The following is a 23,128-nucleotide window of genomic DNA, read 5'->3' on the forward strand; positions in this document are numbered from 1 at the left end:
CCATACCCTAACAACACACGTGATCTTCAGACCTTATTTTAGGGAATACAAACTAATAACTTCTCCGACATTAACTGCTAAGCATCTTCACATTGCCCAAATGCTCTGACTTTATTGTGCGATTCTCCACTCCGAATTTTACATCAACAGGCTTCTAGCTGATGGAACCATGTTAATTGCATCCAGGAGATTTTCACATACCTAATTTGTTTCATCCTGACTTGCACATCAATATACCTGATGTGATTTCCTCCTTTCTACTATTTTCTATAACACAACACATGAAGGGACAGCAGGAAGTTGGCAGTGTAACTTCAGGAAGCCTGTAGGCCACCAGGGAGTAAAGGCCCAGATGTTTTTTTCTGTCAAAGACATCCTGTCCCTTTTTCAATGAAATACTGGATCACTTCTTCACATGGGGACGTCCAGGCTACACTTTGTTCATGGCGACACTATAGAGTATATGGTTCATATCCATATAGTACATTGAATTCAGCCTTTTCCTTTCGATGTGTCATCATTTCTTGTGTAACATAAGAATTCCGTTCTTATCGCTGCCCTCAAGCAATACATAATACACATGCACACTGGGATTCCAGCAAAACCGGGGAAAGTGGTAATGGTTTACAATGAGTTTATACAGGTAAATTTTTTTTTTTGGGATTCCCTTAGGAGGAGGATCTGGTTGTAAACTGGATCTAAACCATTGGGCCAAGAGGCACAGAGGACCTTTACTACACGATAATATGGTGTAACTGTGGGAGATGAATGCTCATATGGACAGTGCTTCTACAATAATCACAGCAGAAATCTGTAAGAATAACTTGGTTTTCAAGAGGAGCTATTTTACTCAAAGCACTTGAGCACAGGCACAGGGGGTGACTTTGCTCATTAAATCCCTGTCAAAACAAGAGATTTGCCTCCGTGTGGTTGCAGAGTCTGTTGTAGCCAGAAAGAGACCCAGTTGTCCAGTGTTGGCAGGCTGGAGAGATGTCACGTTGGACAGCCAGGTCAATGTGTGAGAAATCAATGTCATGTTGTTAATGCTAGTAAAACTGCTGAGCTGTATCCTCACATTCAAAGGCTAAACAGACAATACAACCACCTGAAGAGGTGCTGCTTGAGCAAAGCCTCCCACTCCCCTGGGGCAGGTTTCAGGGCTGGGAGATGCAGGGTTCTGGGGAACAGGGAGTGGTGGGTAAGAGGGGGTGAAGATAAGGGAGCTTGTGGAGAGCGGGGACTGTTTACAAGTCGCTCTCTCCGTAAAGGGCGCTGGAGAATGAGATGTAGTCCAGGGCACCGGGAGGGATGTCGGTTCCGATGTACTTGGTCATGCGGGTAATGCAGTACTCGGCCTGCTCTGGGGGAAGCTCTCTGCGCAGCTCGTCCACTGTGATGTATGGCTGGTGAGAGGGACAAAGTCAGGGTGCCTTGTTCTTTCAGCAACGAGTAGAACTGGGCCACTACTGGGATGTAAAGCCCCAGGATGCAGACCCAAGGTAACGTTATACTCTGGGAAAGAGAGCGCATTAGGACAGGAAATCATTACCTTGTCAGAGGCAAGGATCTTGAAGGAGGCCATGACTTGTTCAGCGGTATCGGTCTCGGCAGTCTCGCGGGTCATGAAATCAATAAAAGCCTGGAAGGTGACGACGCCTGTGTTGTTGGGATCCACAAGCGTCATGATGCGAGCAAACTCCACCTCACCCTGATAGTGACCAAGCAGAGAAAGGCCAGACGTGAAGAAGTTGTGAGTACACATCAACTAGGTGATAGGTCCAATGAACTCAACCTCCTCTGACTTTGACTTTACATGGAACTCCCCATGGCAGATTTAAGATACAGGTAACAAGCGAACTCTGCACTCACAAGATCGTAGCCCATTGAGATCAGACAGGCACGGAAGTCGTCAGGGTCCATCATGCCATTCCTCTTCTGCAAGAAGCAAGATTTTTTCTTTAGAAGCTTAGCAGATGCTTAGTTTCATTACTTAAAAACGGTTCGACTTCATATTTAGGGTCGTAACTTTTTCAGTCAAACTGTCCTACAAATATTCTGAATGCTGTTCTTGCTCCTCCACCCCATTTTTGTTTTTTTCCCCTTTGAACGCCTTCCATCCCATGCTCACCCTGTCAAAGTGGTTGAAGGAGGCCCTAAATTCATTCAGCTGCTCCTGACTGATTCCCTTGGCATCTCTGGTCAGGATCTGGTTCTCAACCTCATTGATGGTGCGGGCGATGGTGGTAAGAAGCTGTTCCCAGCCCACACGGATGTGCTGGAAGCGGAGAGGCAGGGGGAGGAAAATGATCCAATGGCTACTGAGATATTGTTAGAGATTGAACTAAAAAACATGCAGCTAAGAGCTCCTTGTGGTTTAGTGGTTCAAAATGGAACTCATGACGTATATTAACTCTAATATTCTTGTAGATATTGGTTTGCATCTCCATGGACCAGATCAAGTAAGGTTGATAATTACATATGGTAATTATGGAATTTACTGAGGTAAGATGAAGCCCAGTAGAGAGAATGAAAAAGGTTGAAGTTGTGAAGTATACTGTAATCCTTTGGGGGTATTAGATGTGTATATTTTTACCTCCATGGTGTAGTTGGTGTGCTTGTTGTCGAAGATCAGGGCTTCCTGGATGAGCTGGTGGTCTCCCTCCAGCTTGTCAATATTGGACTTGTAGTTGATGATATTTTGCTCGTACTGCTTCAGGTTGTTCATCTGTTCCTCCAGAGACCCTGAAATATCCACTGAGACATGTCCAATTTCCTGTGAACAAAATAGGGAAAGGGTGAGAAGTAAATATTTAACCCAATGATGACAACTGAACTGGCCTTTGATAAATACACTGATTTGCCATACCTAGAAAACCAGCATACAATGATGGATGCTCTTGCATTGAAAAACATGCCAAATGTGCCAGACACTTGATTGGCAGTACCTCCATCTTGGTTTGAATCCAGGGTCCTATGATGTTAGCCTGAGCTGCAAACTGACGCCTAAGTCTTTCATTGGCCTGCTGTCTCGCCAGCTCTTCCTGCAACATTTGGTCTCTGAGGGGAACAAGGTGCTTCACCTGCATGGGATGGACAAGGACAGAGTGCATATGTCACATGATTCAGAACTTGATATCAACCGACAATCTAAGGCTGGGTTCTACTCACGGTCTCCCACTTGTTGGTAATGTCTTGAGGGGAGAGGTTGGTATATGGGTTGATGCCAGACAGCTTGATGCCATATGTCTGAGCGATCTTCAGGATCTCATTCTGAATCCCCATGGTAGCCATGCGTTCTTTGTCAGCTTCAGGTAGAGTTGCTTTGAACTGGTCATGAGCTGTGATCAAGCTCTGAGTGGAGGTCAGGCAGGGAGAGACACATTGCAAACATAAAACTTGTCCTGCAGCATTTTACCAGCTTGTTGATTCTATTTGAAGCTCTGCATACTGTACCTGGATCTCCTCAATGCTGTGCACAATGAACATGTCTTGCAGATCCTCAGTGGCTCCATCCATCCAGTTGTTGAAAGGCGCTGCTCTCTTGGCAAACTCTAGGTACAGCTGGTCAATGGTCTCCCACAGCTTCTCCACACGCTGGAAACAGAATCAACCAAGTATGTCCTGAAATCCTCCACCCTAATAACTCTAATATTTAACATCGATTTTGGAAACGTTTTTAACAAGAAAGTGTTTCGGTCTAAGCATAGGAATTGGATCCGTCTATCCTTTCCTCCCATCGACTTCTGGTTATACCTCCAGTGCATCTCTCCTTTTCTGGGTCAAAGTGCCAAGGTTGTCCCACTGGTCACAGATGCCCTGGCAGCGAGCGTTGATAGTGGCAGCATCGTGGTAATCCAGCTCACTGGCCACCAGGGATAAAGCAATGCAAATCAAACTCTGCAGTAAATCGCTTAACATTTCTTTATTTACCATTTCCTCCTGATTCTGTTTCTCCCTTACTTCAGTTCCTGGGCAATGGCAGCAATCTGTTCCACTCTGTCTTGATGGGCAGCCAGGTCACTTTCAAAAGCTTCATGTTTCCTCATAAGGGCACGAATCTCCATAAGGGAGGCTGACTCATAGTCCTTCTGTGTCAGCAGGTCCTCTTTCCCTGTAGACCAGAATAACGGAATTATCTCTTGGAACCCACTCAGTCTGATCTGGTTTGAGGGAAGTTCCTCATTCACACTTCTATTCTATGAATATTCTCAATATTCATCTTATCTCTATGGCTTGTCACTCAACTCTTCAATTGTACTGCACGCTTAGATGGTCTAGATGGTCGCCCATTCCAATGCCTCTATCTCAAAAGTCTCCACCACACGTTTCCTTGCAGTATACCTGCAGTCCAGGCCTCGTGCAGGTTACACTTCTGCTTGAACTTCTCAGCTAGGTGATCCAGCCTCTCCAGGCGGCGAATCTCTGTCAACAGCCATTCCTCGTAGCCCTTTTCAACTTGCTCCAAACCTTTCCAGGCATTGGCAATATCCTAAGGAAAATTGGTCAGGGGGATGATGAAAAGTCTACATTTGAGAGTTTGTTATTTGATGTGTTTGGAAAGGCAAAATGGAGAAAACTGTGGAGAAACCAAGGACCTACCGAGACCATCTTGCCCTCTGAGGGCATGAAAGCAGGCCTGTTGCTGAGCCTTAGCTTGGTCTGCAGGGTGTTGAAGTTGATCTCCAGTTGACATTTCTCCTGCACACGTGGGGGCTTGTGGACACGGCGGTAGTCCCTGAAGTCCTCCAGCTTCTGCTGCATGGCACGCATGGTCTGCTCCGCCACGCGGTTTTCCAGCCAGGGGATGGTGCGGCGGATCCACTCCAGCAGCTGTGGGGATGAGTTGGGTGAAGGAGGATGAGTATGGGAGGCACAAGCAGAAGAAGATGACAAGACAGCAGTAATGGTGTGCACTAAGGGGGAAGCTTACCTCGCTGGCCAGTTTCTCATACTCCTCCATCAGCCTCTCATTCTCTTGGTTCACGGCCAGCACTTTGCAGATCCTGTTAGCTGCCGTCTCAGCCTGAGAGAGAGGAGGAGAAGAGCGTTTAGCAAAGAGATTTCCATGAAGGACAAACACCAGTAAAGGCATACATTTATAGATGTAAGAAAGGGGCAAATATTGTCATCTCACTTGCTCTGCTCCAGCAAAGGCATGGTAGAAGCAGGACACGTAGGTCATGATGGCCTTCTCATCGGGCTTTGGTGTGTTAACAATGTCTGGGAAAAAACATGGAGGACGTAAAAACAACAGCAACATTCAAAGTCACATTTTACTATTGTGTCCTAAAGGAACAAACAAATGCGGAGTGTGAAAACTAGGGGAAAAGGCTCTTTATAACCATCTTTAGCCATAAAACCATGCTTTGTGCTGCTGAACCTTGTAACCTGCAAGGACAACATGTAGGATCATGTCCCGTTCATATAGTCCTCCTCCTGCGCTCCCTACACAGACACTGGGTCTAGGAGCAGAGCTTGACTAAAAAGATGTGATCATGAAATTTAATAATTTAGATTACATACTGTAAATATCATGGTCAAGGACTGTGATGTGTGAAAGTCAACATGCTCCACACCGTCCACATGTTGATCTTATTCTAGTATGTTCTTTTAAGAGTAACACGCAGTGAGGAGTGTGTTCTGCCTCTTCACCTTCAGCATCCAACATCTTGGGGATATCAAGGAACTTTTCAGCAACTTCAAAAGCAGTGTTGAGGTTGCCAATGGGGTCATCCTACAAGAGTAAAAACACAATTTACACCAGGCTGTGTGATGGGTACGGGATGCTGCTGACACCAAAAGGCTGTAAGAGATGAATGCCTTTGGTCCCAGTAGAAAAGGGGCTCTCGGCATCCAGCTCTCTACAGACTGACGTGCTGAATCAAAGAGAAAGTCTTGTATCTGAACCGGCCTTTGTGTCTGCAAAAACGTCCACCTCCCCTCCTGCATTTATAAATGGGAAGTATTTAAATGGGAAAGTTCGTCCTCAAAACAGCAGACAGCGGATTGCCTCAAGGCGGACGCCTCCAGCAGGAAGCCAGACTAGTGTAATTAATTGTAAGTAATATTGTAGTCGTGCCTTTATGATACATCTTGTGATTATTGGTTAAACTTTGATATTACTGGATAAAGTAAGATGTTTTTTTTGGAGACAATATAAACGTGTTTGAAGTGCAACAACTGACGTAAATGGGTTTTAAATTCTTGACATGTTTAAATTCTTAAATTTCAAGCAAAATTGAAACGTGAGCTCCCGAAGAGCCCGTATGAGCTGTTATGTGCCTGCACTGTGTACCACACAGGATGCTGCATGAAGGCATAACAGACTTTTTAAGAACAAACATGTTTCCATTTTAGTCACCATGGATTTCGGTGCTCTGACTCATGGCTGGGTAACCAGCTCTCATCCTCTACAGGGGCTTATTAAAGAGCTTTTCTAAATGCTTTCCCTTTACAGACATTAACTGTTCAAGAAGGGAAGGAATCAGAACCAGGGGGAGAAAACGGCGAGGAACGCACAGGTCACGTAATCGATATGGTGTCGCTACGTACAAAAGATCTGAGATGCTGGTTAAGCAGCCGAGTCCATGGAGGACCCAACAACTGACAAGTGAGCACAAGTGATAACGGGTAGACGGGGCTGGGCTGGGCGAGAGCACCTTTCGCAGTTTGGAGTAGTCGATGAGGTCGGGTCTGTGTCTGTGGATGAGGGCACACAGGGCCAGTCCATCCTTCCAGCTGAAGAGAGTAGCAGAGGAAGCAGGACAGGGCAAGAGAGGGAAGCATAAAAAGGGAGAGAAAGAGATGAAGAATAAGGGAGACCGGGGAAAATAGGGAGAGAGAACTAAGCAAAGGAAAGGAGGAGAAAATAAACACATGAAAATGTAACTAAGGTTACGAGAAATGACATCGACAGCAACAGCGGAGGCAGTTTTTATTTACAGGGATAAGTCAAAAGATATCCAAATAAAGTTTGGAAAAAAGTCCATCAAAGTCCACATCGTTGTGGATACTTTCCCTTGTTTTTACACATTTTTTACCATTCTGTTTGATAACATTTCTGTCGGCTGCAGAGCAAACGCAACCTGCATTTCGCTGTCCAACCATTAACTGGCAGGAAAAGACACTCAAGTAGGATGGGAATGTTGGAGAGCCTCAATCCAACTCACTTCCGCAGTGTTTACAACTCGTATCTGGTGCTTGAGTGCTGGTTAACGTTGCATTGAGAAGTTTTACAAAAGAGTATCATTTGTCATAGCCACATTCAAGACGTTGCCTAATAACATTTTATTGATTGTCTAAGGAATTGCAAAGAAAGCTGAGAGCGCTCAGAAGCTGACAAACACTTCACATCGTGTTGGATCGAATTGGCAAGTAATGGGGATTGTACAGGAGCTTGTGAAGATGGAATTTCTTATTTTCACTAATTCCAATGTAGTTCAAACCCAATTCAAAAATGCGTTCCACTGACAGCCATTCCGGGTGAACGCAGCCTCGTGCCCAATACTTGTGGGATAGGGTTGAAACTGCAATGACCTTGTATTGGATTGATTGGAGGTTATTGATAATGGATGCATGGATTATTTATTGGTTTTAGTGCTTCCTCTTGTGTCCAGATTATTACTTTCTGTAGATTTTTCAATCTGAGTTAAAGGCAGACTTCCGGTCCCAGCTGTGTCCGTCAGTTGAGAAGCCCGTGTATTTTAGATGCGTTTTTTTTCCCTCAGCAGAGCTGCAGGGTGCGTGTCCAGCAGGGGGGGTTGAACACTCACCTAATGTGGAAGTTCTGAACGTTCACGTTCCTGTAAGGAGCGGTCTTCCTTTGGCACCACAGGAGCAACCCTTCCTTGGCGGACGTTTCTACGAAGGGCATTGATTATGGTGAGGGGGCAGGAAAGGCTAAATAATGAAGGAGATGAAAAATTCACTACTGCATAAATGACCTAATAACTACCCGTTAGTCTTGTGAAATGAACCGCACTTGGTCATGAAAATCTCCGACGGGATTTGAACACAGCATTTCAATAATTCTCAAGAATAAAGGTGCTGACGCTAAAGAATTCAAAAGCGGAACGCTCGGTGCTGTTGTATAATTTATCTTAGCTAAAGGTTGAAACATTGGCACTGAAGGCAAAAAATACACAGTATATTGCTTCAACATCATATCTATTTGAACAGAGGAAAGCAGCATCAGAAAGGGGTTCAGAAAGGAATGATTCATTTCATTTTTATTGTGGAAATTGCCCTAGGAAATAACCTTCAGAATAAACATGTGTACAGTGACTGAGAGGAACAAGGCAAACAAGGAATCTGAGGTGTGTGTGTGTGTGTGTGTGTGTGTGTGTGAGAGAGAGAGAGAGAGAGAGAGAGAGAGAGAGAGAGAGAGAGAGAGAGAGAGAGAGAGAGAGAGAGAGAGAGCGAGCGAGAGAGAGCGCTTATGCAGTGCCTCACCCTCAACAGAGATGTCCTGGATGGCGAAACGCAGAATGATTGTCCAGATCATCCCCAGTGTCATCTTCACATTGCCGTCCACGATTTCTGCAGCAGGATTCGCAACAAGTCGGTGAGGACGGCTGAAGCGTCTCACATAGAAGCAGCACCGAGAGGGACCGAGAACAACACACACCTGAGAGAATCGCACAGACGCAGCAGCGGAAGGACAAACGGCCAAGCAGGCTTGCGAGACGTAACGGGCTTTGCGGACAGGAACAAAAGGGCGACTAAGGGACGTGAGGACGCAATTCTCAGACGGGCGGATCCGAGAAGCACAGAATCAAACCCGAGACCAAAGCAGAGACAGGGACTCATGCGACACACTGCGAAGGACGGAGAATCACCCTCAGCGCCGATGGACACCAGCTTGACCCCCTTGCTGGCGATGAAGTCCAGGGCCTTGTTCACGTTGGCGATCTTGTGGAAGCGCATCTTGCCTTTGTCGGGCTTGGGGAGCCTCTCACCTGTCATCGCACAGCGGGTTCACGTGGTCACAGCGAGTTGGCACAGCAGAACACGGCGGCCTCAGTACCTTTTTCTTTTTTCGAAATCTATGGTAAAATGGACTTCCCCGCTCTGACAGTCCATCCTGCCGTTATTTTTATTTTGCCTGGAGGCAATTTCAGATTTCGACCAAGATCACGAGATTCTTCCACTATTCAGACCGCATGAGAGGTTGTTCATCCTTCAGGTTGTCGGCATGAGCACAAATAAATTGAATTCACCGCTCGTGAGTTTGACATCGGCTCCACGCGTGTCCGTCCGAGTCTGCAACAATGTCGAACTGTAAACTGCCTCTTGGAAGCACGCTGCAAGATTTGAGCGAGGTGACGGGTAACGCGAAGCTTTCCGAGACGCGGTTGTGCGTGTGCTGATACTGACACACGTTGAACAAACCGACTAAGGGCACTTCTGCGCCGTGTCACCATACTGACATATAGTCCTTGTGAAAGAGGACGTGTCCAGCGCAGCCCTAGGAAAAGCAGCTCAGAGGAAGTGTGTATGTGCGCGATGCAGCTCACGCTGTCACGGGGAAGGGGGACGGAGTAGCATTATATTAAAATACAGACGAATACAAAGTTACCGCGGTACCTCTATTTCACTTATGGCATCTCAGTGTCTTAAATGAACAAAACAAGGAAAATCTACCTGAACTCTAAAAGCTGATCTTCTCTCATCACAGACATGTAAATGAGCACAGAGATGTAATCGTACCTTCTGTCCATCCAGTGTCAGTAAACACATCCTTTTATATTGTGAGTAGAGTACAGTGTTGGTGCTTTACGTGGTTCACTGTGTTTGTGTCCACGTGACGTCCTGGGGGGGGGGGCCCATCCTCGGCAGGGGGTCTCTCACCTGAGATAACCTCCAGAAGAAGCATGAGCTTGAGGCCGTTTCTGAAGTCCTCCTCGATGTTCTCGATCTGCGTGCCGGCCTTCCGCAGGTGAGAGTTACACCAGGCGGTGAAGGTCTGCCGAGGAAATGGGGACAAAGACTTTACACGGTGACGTCTTTAAACGCCTTCGAGAGTCAGCAGTTGTTGGAGAGCACCAGCGATATGGTCACTCGTCACGAACCGAAAGCACGGTGTTAGAAAAGCCATGATGAGGAGAACAGTATGCGAAGCGCTAACAGGGTCACTCAGAAGGACATAAGAGCTCAGATTCGCTAAGCTCAAAGAAGCAAGTGGAGAAGAGAATGAATACAAGGAAGGAACAGGCAACACTTGGAAGACCAACGTAGTGAATATCGCTCAAGCCCGGGACTGAGGTTCAAGTATGATAGTTTAGGGGTGTGTAAATGCCAGTGCGGGCGGGGAGGGGAGGTGAAGGGGGCAGGCGGGCAGGCGGACAGGCAATGAGGCCGGTGGTGCTTGGGGCGAGTGAGCGAGCGAGCGAGCGAGCGAGAGAGCGGGCTGAGGAATGCTCCGGCCCAATGTAATTTGATGTAAGACTGGAAGGAGAGACTCTGCAGCAGCAGGTGTCCCCCCCCCCTTCAAATCAACCCCCCACCCCACCCGTCTCACATGACCAAATTTAGACAGGGTCCCAATACAGAGCAAAGGCACAAGCCTGGGGCATGGGGGTGGGGGGGCTGGCAAAGGTGGGAGCAGTAAAGGAGTCTAAATCGGGGAGCGATGGGACACCAGCGAACAGCTGAGCGGGCAGGATTCCTGAGGCAGACGCTCACAGGCCCAGAGGGAGGGCTGACGGCCAGGGGCTGGGGGCTGGGGGCTGGGGGGGCGGATGGGGTCTACCACAGGTCACCTGCTCAGCGCCGGGCCACACCTGCTTCACCTTTACTGTGGCCGCTGTTCACGAGAGCACAGATTCTGTTGCCTGAGTCCCTTTTTCGCAGCGTCTTTATGTTACGCAGCAGGCAGTGTAATACAGAGTACTAATACAGTAAAGTAATACAGACCGTGGTAATGCCAGCAAAAAAGAAAATGATGTCATGAATTCTCACGCCACAACTTTACGACCTGAAAGTCAAGTTTTAAAAAGGAGAGCACACACAGCTAAGCGTATAAAACTTTATTAGAGTATATTAATATAGTACAGAGTAAAGTAACACAGTACTGGTTGTGTGCAACTACTGTTCCCTTTTGTGAAAATTAGAACATTAAATCCCAGTTTGAAGTCTTGAACTGATACATATTGGAGCAAATTCCATCCATGAAGTCTTTAAACTCTGTATAAAAACGGTTACCATGGTAACAATAACACACACTGCCAAAATGGGACAGGAGACAGCAACAAGTAAATAAGCGATTAAAATGGAAGAATAATAAACCATCTATGTTGAACGAAATTGTCCTCGCCCACGTTGTCTCACACTGGACTTTATCAGTTACCCTCTTTTAAGTGCAGCGACAGTAAGGTGCTGCGGAACCAGGACACCAGGGATGCTGTTAGGTGCCAGTCCTGGACCGGGGTCCTTCGAAGAGAACACCGGAACACCTTCCTTCTGGCAGCGTGAGGTCATTGCACACAGTCACTGTGTGTGTGTGTGTGTGTGTGTGTGTGTGTGTGTGTGTGTGTGTGTTATCAGCTCAGGCTTTATGGCTTTCTCTTGTGCTGTTGTGGTGAACATCGTTCATGAGGTCATGCTCTTCCTGCTGTCCCACAGAGCATTGAAAAGTTCTTGCATTGCCTCCGTCCATCATGTTGGAGGTTCTGTTGCACGCTAATGAATACGGGGGCCTGCACTTGACTGAAACACACCTTCAACCACTCTGGCCACCCTCTCGATCATCTACGCAGCCTCCACGATGCCACGCGCTCTTGGCGGGTCCATGTTCCTGGGCGAATTCCCGGATCTGCTGCAGGTGTGAGGCGTGAGGGCGGGATCTGCGGCCTCGGACCGACGTTCCTCTCACCCACAACTCTACGGGGATTATCGCCTTTCACAAGCATCCCTGTTGTATTAACGGGCTCTCCGCCCAGGGGTTTGGGCCGTGGGCCCCACCTGTTAGCTCGTAATAATGGTTAAGGGAACGGGAATGCGTGGCTCGTACCCTTCGCACCGTGACAAGGCAACATTCCCCCCATCAGCCCCCCCCCCATGTGCTGACACAAACAGCTGCATTAATGACACACTGTGAGTCGTGTGTGGTGCCCTCACACACACGGTTCTGCTTGTTTTATCAGTGCAGAACTATGTGTTTCCAAAATAAGTGAACAAATACAAACCATGTGTACACACACACACACACACACCCACCCACCGTCTGAAACCACTTGTCCTAACCGGAGCCTAACCCGGCAACACAGGACGTAAGGCTGGAAGGGGAGGGGACACACCCAAGACGGGCCGCCAGTCCGTCGCAAGGCACCCCAAGCGGGACTCGAGCCCCAGACCCACCGGAGAGCAGGACCCGACCAAACCCCCTGCACCACCGTACCCCCTCAAACCGTGTACGAATAAACCGTATCTGTAGTGTCTCCTGTGAAGATTTATCATGACGCTGGGCTCAGTTTAACGTGAGCAACAACCAGATGTCAAAGTTGTAAAACTGAGAAATTACATTTTCTTCTTCATCTCGATGTGCCTCTAGGCAGCAGCACCGCTGTTTGGATCGAGGGCGAAAACCGGGACGAAAACGGAAAGTGGCTTCGCTCTCATCCTCGGGCCGCTGCTCTGTGACCTGCAGGACCGCCGTCGCAGAATATAAAGCTCTCATTTTGGGAGTCTCTCTGCATCTGAGCGCACTGCAGACGGGCACCGTCAGCTGTTCCGGCTGCTTCGCTATCAGCGTCGCCCGCTGCCTTGTGGGAAATATTGGATTCTGCAGAAGAACCTATTTGGAATGACAGTAGACGCAGCAATGGTCGGGTTCCCTCCACGAATCATACGATGTACAATATTCAGTACTCAGTACAACGTTCAGCACTGCGCATTTTGGTTGTTTTTGTCTATGCTGTGATTTCAAACCACTGAGAATGGAGATGACCCTCTGCTGACAAGTGTGTAAAGTAGCGGACAGGCTGGACAACAGGAGACCCAGAGGGTAATCGGCTCCGTTCGAATGTAAGAATATTGCAAAGCAGAACCAATCTAGCCGGTTCTGCTTTTTTGGGCATTTGCTGGTGAAGGATAAGTGATTCCGAGGGTTTTTTCACATGTCCGTGGGGGGTTAGATCAGCGCCCGCAGAGACAAGGGGTCCGGCGTGGCGACGTGTCCTAACCCTGTGGAATTTGCCCTTACGGCGCCGGACCCACAGCTGAGTTTGGTGTCACCGTGCAGAAAGACTGGGTAGAACATCAGCACCAAAAGGGATGGGACACAAGACCATAAAGGCGTTTTCCCACAATGCACTGCATCACACAGGTTCTCGTAGTGAAAAATCTAGAATTTAAGATGTATTATTTTTTATTGCTTCATACTGTGTTTTAAATGTTAAATACTGTTTTAAATGTGGGGGGTGCGGTAGCGCAGTGGGTTGGACCAGGTCCTGCTCTCTAGTGGGTCTGGGGTTCGAGTCCCGCTTGGGGTGCCTTGCGACGGACTGGCGTCCCGTCCTGGGTGTGTCCCCTCCCCCTCCGGCCTTACGCCCTGAGTTGCCGGGTTAGGCTCCGGTTCCCCGTGACCCCGTATGGGACAAGCGGTTCTGAAAATGTGTGTGTGTGTGTGTGTGTGTGTGTGTTTTTTAAATGTGCTTTGTCACAGACGTCGGTCGGACTCGCACTTTTTTTTTCTTTCCTCATTTACAATGTTATGTCTTCAGTTGTTTTACCTCTTTGTCATGCCGTTACCGCTCATGGTGGTAAAGAGAAGAATTCCTTCCTTCGTTCGGCGAAGTCTGAAGCGGCCGAGAGTCACTGAAATCCTACAGCCGAAAATCACACCCGCGCAGCTCCAGGCGTCACGGCGACGCTCACCTGCGAAAGCACACGCTCCCTTCTGCTCGTGTCGGGTGACGGATCAGTTCACAGATGGTTGCGTTGTGTAAAAACCAACTGTTTCAGAATTTAAGGAACAGCTTCTTGCGCAGGAAGAGACGTTTCCGGGAATTTGGAAATAAATGAAATAAATGATAGAAGGGAGCGGCTAAACTTCGCTTCCATCGTCACGCACCGGGGCCCTAGAGTTGGCGAAGTCGTTTGTGTGGAGTGGACGTTCGAAAGGGTCCCTCCCTCTGGGACGGCGCCCGCACTCCCACCCTCTTTTTACAGGATGGAGAGGAGCCTATTCCTGTAAGAGGCTGTCGAGAGACGGACACAGCCCTGGCACGGCGGCCGCTCTCCCTCTCTCAGCTCCTCGCTGGGGGGCTAATGACACCTACGCCCCCCGGCGCGCTGAAGCACAAGTGGAACCCGACACGAGCAGAAGGGAGCGTGTGCTTTCGCAGGTGAGCGTCGCCGTGACGCCTGGAGCTGCGCGGGTGTGATTTTCGGCTGTAGGATTTCAGTGACTCTCGGCCGCTTCAGACTTCGCCGAACGAAGGAAGGAATTCTTCTCTTTACCACCATGAGCGGTAACGGCATGACAAAGAGGTAAAACAACTGAAGACATAACATTGTAAATGAGGAAAGAAAAAAAAAAGCACAATTTCGACATTGCTGTGACGTTGTTTGTTCGCGTAGCTCTTGCTCTCAGGGACAAACGGCAGAGGGCGTGTTTCTCGAGGGTTCGACGGCACCCAGCCAACAGGAAACATGAATCCGATGCCGTAGTTATGTCATCGGTCCCTAGTGCCGGTGCAAAGTGTTGCTTTCCATGTGGAAACATTCATACTGATATGAAGATACCAGACCTGCAATTCCAGGCTGTTGAAGTCAGTGTCATAAACCTGAAACCGAGTTTGGCACGTTTTTGTTTTTGAGAACAAATTCTTTGTGTAAGAAATTCAAATTCTGGGCAAAGCGCAGTAAATTTAAAGGACAAAAAAAAACAAACATGCAACGATTGGCACCGCCGTGGCGCAGCAGCGAGTTTGGGGAGAAAAAGCCATTGAGGAAGGAAGGGAGGATTTATGACGGCCCAACTGGTGTATTTTGAGAGCCCGGGGTTCGATTTCAGGCGTCCAGAAGAAGAGCCCTCCTTCCCTGTACTCCCTGCTGGGGAGGATCCGGGCCCGTGACACCGTGTCACATTGACAGCCGTGCCGCCGCAGGATGCGTCCCCCAGTATCCAGTGGACATCCGATGAGCTCTGAACGACACCCGTGTTTCTTTCGGTACTTTCGGTACACGTTCGGCAGGGAGCACAGGTGGCCCCGTGACGCTGGACACGAGCGATCGCCCCTTTGCTCTTGGATCGGGGATGTTTCCTACTCGCGAAGACGGGTTTTTGGATGAGGTCAGGGTGTCATTCGCTGCTGACTTTATCCTCATCATCCTCACCAACCCCCCGAGTCACGTCTCCCAAAGGCAGGAGAAACCACGCAACCAGTACGTGGCGGAAGGACCAGATTGGGAGCACTGCAGAAATCTCTTGCACACGTGTTACAATGTGATCGCCGCCGCTGCCGCCGCCGCGCTCTCCCAGGACTGACGCTACCGGTTCCCCCTTACCTAATCATATCCAAGTTAAGGTCCTCAAATACCTGCGTGACCTCCCATCTTGACAGGCGCCCGCAACTTCCATCCCCCCTACGGCCTCTCACCTCTCGCTGCTCTCACAGTGCAGTTTATAGACTCTGCCCTACATGGACACGGCTTCTGGAATAGCAACTGCCACTTGATCGGGCTTGTCCCCCTCGCTGCCCCTCTCTCCTCTACGCTGTGTCTTCCCCTCGCACAGCGCACCTGCGCTCTGCGCCCTTACACACCTTTTTAGTCTCACTTTATGCCTGACAAGTAGCATTTTGCTGGGAGATGCCCAACACAAGCCGAGTGCGTCCCGCAGATACGACACCGTGCGATGAATGAAAAGTGAAGGGCGGCGCTTTGCACACGGTGGAATGATGCAGCGGTACGAGGATATCGACAAAATGCAACAAAAAGGCAAAATTCTGTTCCTCCCTTATGTTACAGCACATGCAGACGATCTGCAGAAATATGTCACACATTTATGTGACGTGTGATGGGTGATCATCAGTTACAAATGTTCCTGTACTTATTTGTCACAAAACAATCTTTTCAAGGTTGTTCTTTAAAAATCCATCAGATACAGTAACATAAATCACTTAATGGGTCGATATGTTTAAACCGACGTGTATAAAAAATAAGCAAACTAATATCAAGTCACGTAGGCTTCCGCGGCCCTTGTCGTTAGACTGGAATTTAGCATCTCCGGAAGATGCTAAATTCCAGTCTAAAGCAAACTAATACACACACACACACACATTTTCAGAACCGCTTGTCCCTTACAGGGTCACGGGGAACCGGAGCCTTCCCGGCAACACAGGGCGTAAGGCCGGAGGGGGAAGGGGACACACCCAGGACGGGACGCCAGTCCGCCGCAAGGCACCCCAAGTGGGATTTGAACCCCAGACCCACCAGAGAGCAGGACTGCGGTCCAACCCACTGCGCCACCGCACCCCCAGCAAACTAATAGTTAATGTTAATAATTTGCAAAACGGCGGAATCCCCCCTGCAGATACTTTGTTTCCTGAAGGACAGAACAGATGATGTTGCCCTGAAGGACAAGGGTGCGAAACGACGGCATCGAGGTGTCAACTTGAGTCTTTTCGGTGGAGTGCTGCTCTTGTCCAATAGTTGACACTCCTAGTTTAAAAATAAATTACCCTTATGGCTGCACACTGTCCTACCACAAAAAATAAAGCACTTATAGTAGCAATTCATCCTTCAGTCATCTTACACCCAGAAGTCGTGTCGGGGCCACAGTTACGCTGCGCCGCACACTATAAACAAACACTGATCTGTATCGAACCCTCTGCTGCCATTAATTCACAGAAAAAAAAATTTTAACGCAGAAAAGTAACAAATTACTCGTCAGTTTTCTTTACCATAATTCACACTTCGCTCGCTTATTTGGGATGACAATTTGTGTCGTTGACAAGGGAGGAAGGGATTCTCTTCAGCTGAAAGGCCGCGTCTGCATTTCGTTGGTTCATCACTACATGTTTGGAAAAGCAGTTTCTGAATTGTAATAATGGCACTTTTGGGTGTGTGCCTTTAGGGTTCCGTCTCTCCGCATTTCTGCAGAAGTTCATTGTTTTCACGTTTAAATAACTGCATGGAGGATGAAGTAGCCTGATGGAGAACACAGGGAGGTTTTCCTCGTGAAGTGCAAAAATTAAGTGGCTGATTAAGTGTATCTCGGTGGCGCGTGACCGAGGACGTATGAGAACACACACTGTACTCATGGCCACTGCACTTTCTCCCAAACTCACACTTCTGGCTGAAGTTACACTTTCCGTTTAATTAGCGACCACTGAAGGTCAGAAGAGACAGCTGATGGGACTTAATGAACGAAACGGAACGGAACCCCCCCACCCGCACCGCCGCCCCCACCCCCCCGGGATGAACGCTCGGATCACCAACGACACTCGAAGGCCGAGCGCCAATCGCTATTACGCATAACAAGTCCAGAGGAACTCATGGCGCAAACGTAATACGGTCCGGAGGAAGGCGATTAAAAAAAGAAAATCAAAATCACAAAGGTTACATATGTTGCTCATAGACTGATACTAACATCCATCTTTCAGGTGTAGCTCACCAGACGTGTCGTCCTGCCATTAGACCCCCCATGGACAACATGTTACATAGTACACTGTACATGTACACTGGAACTGTGCATCTTAGTTTTGGAGAGATGATTAAAAACCCATACTGCTAAAATTAACACACTTCAAGAAAGAACAAAAGAACTATTTCAATGTGAAAAAATATACAGTGATGCGTGAGCACATATATGTAACTGTTTATATGAATATAAATAGAACAATAGATATAGGTAGAAATAAAACAGGTGCTTAATTAAAATGAATTAATTTGTAAGAGAACATTTTTAACAACAGATCGACTGAAAATTGAGACCGACAATGTAGATGATTCCACAGTTGTGCAAAGAATTAAGGTATAACGTAAACATGAGTGATCACCGCAGTGACACCGCTTGACGGACCCAGCTGAACAAATGAATATTGGATGAGGGCGGTAAAGGGCAGGACCCCAACACTTCAGCCAGCAGTACAGGAGTATTGCACAATGGAAATGAAACGTTAAAGCTGTCTGGTGAATTGTTTGAAAAAGCACAACGTATTTCCCCTGTGACTTGAGTCCGAACAGCATTCATTTGCCAATATGGGTTAGGGTTTTAAAAAAAATGTAAAAATCAGTGCAAATCAAAACCCCTCTAATTACTGTATTTCTGAACTGGTGACTGCAGCAATTTAAAAACATGAACAAGATATACAAGAAGAGGAAAAATTCTGAAAGAGGGCTTGAATTTGATCGAAATACTTTGGTACGTAATGAGAGTACAGTACACTGGTAACATCTGGTAAAATGGCAATTACTTTGTTTCAAGACTGTCTTAATAAAATGCACCCCAGCAAAAGAAATGGTTTCAAAGAAGCAGAACCAAAATTTGACAGGAAATGTGCTGATGAAAAGTGACTCTTTCCTTGATCGCCAACAGTTTGCTAGTCCAATGAAAACAGCTGGAATGTGACTCTACTACACTGTGATAATAACAGAATAATAGAGTGCAGAATACTCTAGAACAGAGTAATCCACACTGATATAAATCTATGTTGTTACTTCATTATTTTGCCTACCCCTTGAAGCAAGACACCTGCGCCAGTTTGGGGGAGTGACGACAAACACAACCGTCTGAGATGTGCCCACTGTGCCCTCCACCGTATGAGGTAACACAGTTAGTGGAGAGAACTGTTAGCCAGGTGTCACCTGTGGCCCAGTAGGTGACCAGCTCACCACAGGTGTCACTGAGGCCAAGGGGTGGGAGGGAATGACAGCCGACCGAGGAGTCACGGCTCCTGTCCTGGTCCTGCTCACCGTTTAGCCTTAAGCTCTTCTGAATGGGTCTCATTATGTTCAACTGGACCTCGGGCTACATTTCAATTCAAAGTTCAGCCAGTATCCAGTGTCAGTTGGCCTGTCATTGCAAAAGAAATGCTGCCTCTCGATGACAATGTGCTCAGCGCCACTTTAACAAGTTTGAGCAGCCGTGACAAATTTCAAGGTGTACTGTACATCCAGGAAGGATACAGTCGAGCGTTTACTGTTTTTTTTGGATTAATACACTGTCCTGTGCGCCGTTGATAAAAAAAAACCCGCCGGTGCTCTGTAATCTTCTCGGAAACGCTATCGTCTGCGCTCGTGTACCGTGCCGTTATGATCCGTACGTCCCCACTTACTAAATGTGGTGCTTTCAGCAAATCATCGGGATCAATGTCTTTAAAAACATTAGGTCATAGGCTACAGTGCGACAACTGCTCCAGCGCCGCAGCTCCGACCACTGATCTCAGTGGGTTTCCTAAGGACGTCCAGAGGACAGGTGCAGAATGACTTGATACTCCGTTCACCACAAATGGGGAAGCGTCTATACTTACTGAATGACATCATCTCCTTCAGCTACTGTCGATGTGCTCGTGAAGAGCGCACAGGGTGAAAACATGGGCAAACAGGGTTGCAATGCGTGTAAGAGGCATAATAGGTTCACACGTACGGCACACGCACAATGAGGTGTGGAGCAAAGCAGGTGCGAGGGCCACCGTGACTGATGGGTGAGCCGAGCTGCAAGAGATGGACTTTCGAGAAGCACGGGAGTATTTTTAGGACAGACGTCTTGGGAGGTTTGAAACCCGCCACGCACTGGCTCTCATTCTCTCTCCCTCACACGCACACAACACACACAGCCGCCATCTGTCGCGGCTCCTCACTGCTGTCGGTTCCCCGAAGGACCGCGGTCGGGGACGAGAACCCGCCTGTCAGCCGCAGCAAACTGGAGACCGGCGCTCACCAGGGCTCCATCACCGCCGGTCCTCGTTCATTCCGACCCGGGACGCTTCTTCATGGACCCAACAGACCAGGTTCACACGCTGCGCGAGTTTTACCCTCGGGCCACGAACAAACCTCCTCCCCGTTGCTTCCTGGTCCATCAGTTTTGTTTCAACTACATGACGCAGTGGGCAGGTGAGGTCACAGCCAACCAAACCAATAAATAAGCAGCAAAAAACAGGTAAATCACAGACGGGGTTAGTTATAAAGCTCATGCAGGAAGGTAGAGCCACTTTGGGAACTTGCCTTTAGTTTGATAGAACCCCCCTGCCCAAACGGTTATGAGTGCGGCTCTTTACAGGGGTCCAACCGAGCAGCTGCGTTACCCCGTTACCGTGCTGTCACCGTGCTGTTACCGTGCTGTTACTGTGACTGCGTACCTTCCTCTGCTGCTTCTCCCAGGCAGGGTCCAGCAGCAGGTCGCGGTCCCAGTCATCCTCCTGGGTCATGTACTCCTCCGTGGTGGTCGTCACGTACGTGGTCGTGTACTGCACTTGACTCTCGACGGCCGTCATGGTCTTGCCTCCTTCGGGACTCTAATATCCCCTCGACGACGAAAGTGAATAAATTCTGCAAAGGTGACTGACGGTGCGTGTCAGTAGGACATAGAACGGCAGAGTGGTGAAGGCTGAGCCCCTCCGCACGGTCGCTCCAGGCGCTCGACAGTGACAATGAAGCCCCGGCTCCGCTCGCTTCCACACGGGCGACGCTGCTTCCACCGGCCCAAGTGCCGCCCAGCCGGGCCACTTTTCCTGCTCTCGGGGCGACACGTGACGACACCCCCCACCAAAAAAAGCATCTGAGCCTGACACGCCGCTCGGGGTGTCGGGTTCCACCTAAAAAAAGGAGAGCTGGGCGGTCCTGACATTCTGAAGACGCCTGGAACGAGTGTATTAATACTGCAGTGGGAACACACTCATTGGCAGTAGTTGTTGTGAGCAGGGGTTGCTGGGAGAAGTAAAATAATTGTGCAACCGCAGACGGGCCTGCGAGGGATGTGAACGGGGGAGCGCTTGCGCGCGGCTCCGAGATGCTGGCCGGAGGTGCGGGTCCGTGAGGAACGGGGTTCGTCCGACCGCAGGAATGTTTCTTGTCCTAACGATTGTTGCGTGCGTGTCGGTCAGCTGGCACTGCCTACAGCTGCTGTCTTCGGATCCAGAAGTTGCAAGTTTGAATCCCTCCTCCAGCCTTTGTACTTGTCACCAAGGTACTTACACTAAATTACCCCGGTAAAGTTATCCAGCCGTATAACCAGGTAAATAGCTAAGTACCTTAACACTGTAAGTCACTTTGGAGAGAAGTGCCAGCTACGTGTAAAACAGGGTAAATGGACTAGAGTGAGTTATTAGCTAGTGCCCCCTGCTGGAATCGCTCCGTATTCACATCCAGCACTGAAGTAAGGTCTGGGTTCGACACTTCACCAGTGCAGCATTTTGAGTCTCATTTATTAAGCTACAAGTCATGTTCACATCAAGAAATAACGCTGAAATTATTAAGATAAAGTCGAGAGGCCACACTGAGCAGGTGGGTACTCGTGAGTTACGTTTACTCCATTCATTGAGCACATTTCTGGAGAAATGATACTTTTCTGACAGCAATACCTTTCACTACTATTTGTGGACATTTGTAAAGAAACAGGTATGATTTATTGGGTTGTTAATGGAGTTACAATATATTGATGGCAGGAAACACAATGTTCAAAAGTGTTTGGAGGTTGTAAAGGATTTTTGAACAACATTTTTTGCACGAAATGTAAACCCGCAAAGACGTAAAAAAAACACACACACACACACACACACACACACACACACACACACACACACACATTTTCAGAACCGCTTGTCCCATAGGGGGTCACGGGGAACCGGAGCCGAACCCGGCAACACAGGGCGTAAGGCCAGAGGGGGAGGGGACACACCCAGGACGGGACGCCAGTCCATCGCAAGGCACCCCAAGCGGGACTCGAACCCCAGACCCACCGGAGAGTAGGACTGCGGCCCAACCCACTGCGCCACGGCACCCCCTACGTAAAAAAAACCTCATAGAATTTTTTTTTTTTACAAGTTTCAAAAGCGAATCCCAAAAGGTTCTAATTTCTAAAAAGTGCACATCAGACTAGCTGCTGTACGCATCTGCAGGAAACCTGCCGAGAAGTTACATTACAGGTCGTGACACTTCTTCCAGGATGACGCTTGGGCCCAGGTTTGCTGTGCCCAAATCCAGGGTTCATTTGTGAGAACATAAGACTGCAACGTGTTCTGGTAAAAGGACAGAAGAGAGTCAAACAGGCAACAGACGCTGTCAGCTGTGGATCTTTTAAAAAAGTAAAAATTAAGAATAATTCAGTAAACCATGAGTCCAATAAAATGATCGATAATCACAACTCCTGCATAAAACAATAAGCATCACTGAACGTAACACAAGAAAAAAGAGCCAAAACTTTCTCCCGCAAGTGGCAGCGCGCGCAACGTGTTTATTTTCGCCCGTGATCTGCGAATTTCGGAACGCTGGTATTTTGTTGCTCTCTCTCGATCAGTCAGCCTCTTCTCACTGAGAACCGGGGGTTTAAATAGGCATCTGAGAGCAGCAGCAAGTGGATGTTTGATTATGGTAATGAACGGTTACACTTGCACTCTTCCAGAAATCAGATGAGACGACCTGCTCAAATTTACATTTACATTTTTATTTACTTAGAAGACCATTTCTCCAAAGCGACTTCCAACGAACTCGATGTGGTGTCGTCAGCCCACACACCTTATTCACCGTGGTGACTTACGCTGCTAGATACACGACTTACAATGGCTCACTCTTCCATACATGAAATGTGCTCCGCCCACCAAGGTAGGACGAGCTCAGCCCTTCGCTTTACGGACCTCCTGAACTCGAAAAGCCTGCAGAACCCGATGCGAAGGCGCAATCTGAGCGTTGATGCCCTTCACGCTGTGCACCCAACAAAGTTGTTTGATACCGAGGTGGACCCCCCCCCAGGTAGTAGTTTCAGACGGTCGGGAGAACCCACCTGACGGGCAAACCTGGCCGCTGCCCAAGAGGAACTCCAGACATGGACCTGCAATGACACACTTGGCTGGTTTGCTGTGTATCTGGCCCAGGTCAGCAACTTCAGTGACCTGGGATGAAATGCCGCAGTCCGTTGCTTCTCTAAATAATAATGTCTGTGCAGAGAGTAGATTCAGGGTCTGCT

The 23,128-nt window shown here is 48.4% G+C and overlaps 1 protein-coding gene across 1 annotated transcript; it reads right to left on the minus strand.

Moving 5' to 3' along the window:
* Positions 1-86: 86 nt before the first annotated feature.
* Positions 87-20,674, minus strand: LOC108934359 (alpha-actinin-3). The gene is made up of 21 exons (XM_018752032.2): positions 20,307-20,674; positions 9,850-9,964; positions 8,838-8,957; positions 8,452-8,538; positions 7,773-7,860; positions 6,660-6,738; positions 5,653-5,734; positions 5,135-5,220; positions 4,931-5,023; positions 4,600-4,830; positions 4,342-4,489; positions 3,961-4,111; positions 3,754-3,862; positions 3,454-3,594; positions 3,169-3,351; positions 2,946-3,080; positions 2,594-2,773; positions 2,129-2,275; positions 1,870-1,935; positions 1,550-1,708; positions 87-1,403 (listed from the first exon to the last, which is right to left on the minus strand). The coding sequence occupies exons 1-21, from the start codon at positions 20,439-20,441 to the stop codon at positions 1,245-1,247; spliced, it is 2,694 nt and encodes an 897-aa protein (XP_018607548.1). The 5' UTR covers positions 20,442-20,674; the 3' UTR covers positions 87-1,244.
* Positions 20,675-23,128: the final 2,454 nt, after the last annotated feature.

This window comes from Scleropages formosus, chromosome 4 (genome assembly GCF_900964775.1).
Source record: "Scleropages formosus chromosome 4, fSclFor1.1, whole genome shotgun sequence".
NCBI classification, from domain to species: Eukaryota; Metazoa; Chordata; class Actinopteri; order Osteoglossiformes; family Osteoglossidae; genus Scleropages; species Scleropages formosus.

Coding starts and splice junctions, on each gene's coding strand:
- LOC108934359 (XM_018752032.2), bottom strand. CDS start 20,441: ATGACGGCCGTCGAGAGTCAAGTGCAGTACACGACCACGTACGTGACG. Junction 4,490..4,599: donor CAGAGGGCAAGATGGTCTCG/GTAGGTCCTTGG, acceptor AATTTTCCTTAG/GATATTGCCAATGCCTGGAA. Junction 1,709..1,869: donor TCTCAATGGGCTACGATCTT/GTGAGTGCAGAG, acceptor GGTCACTATCAG/GGTGAGGTGGAGTTTGCTCG.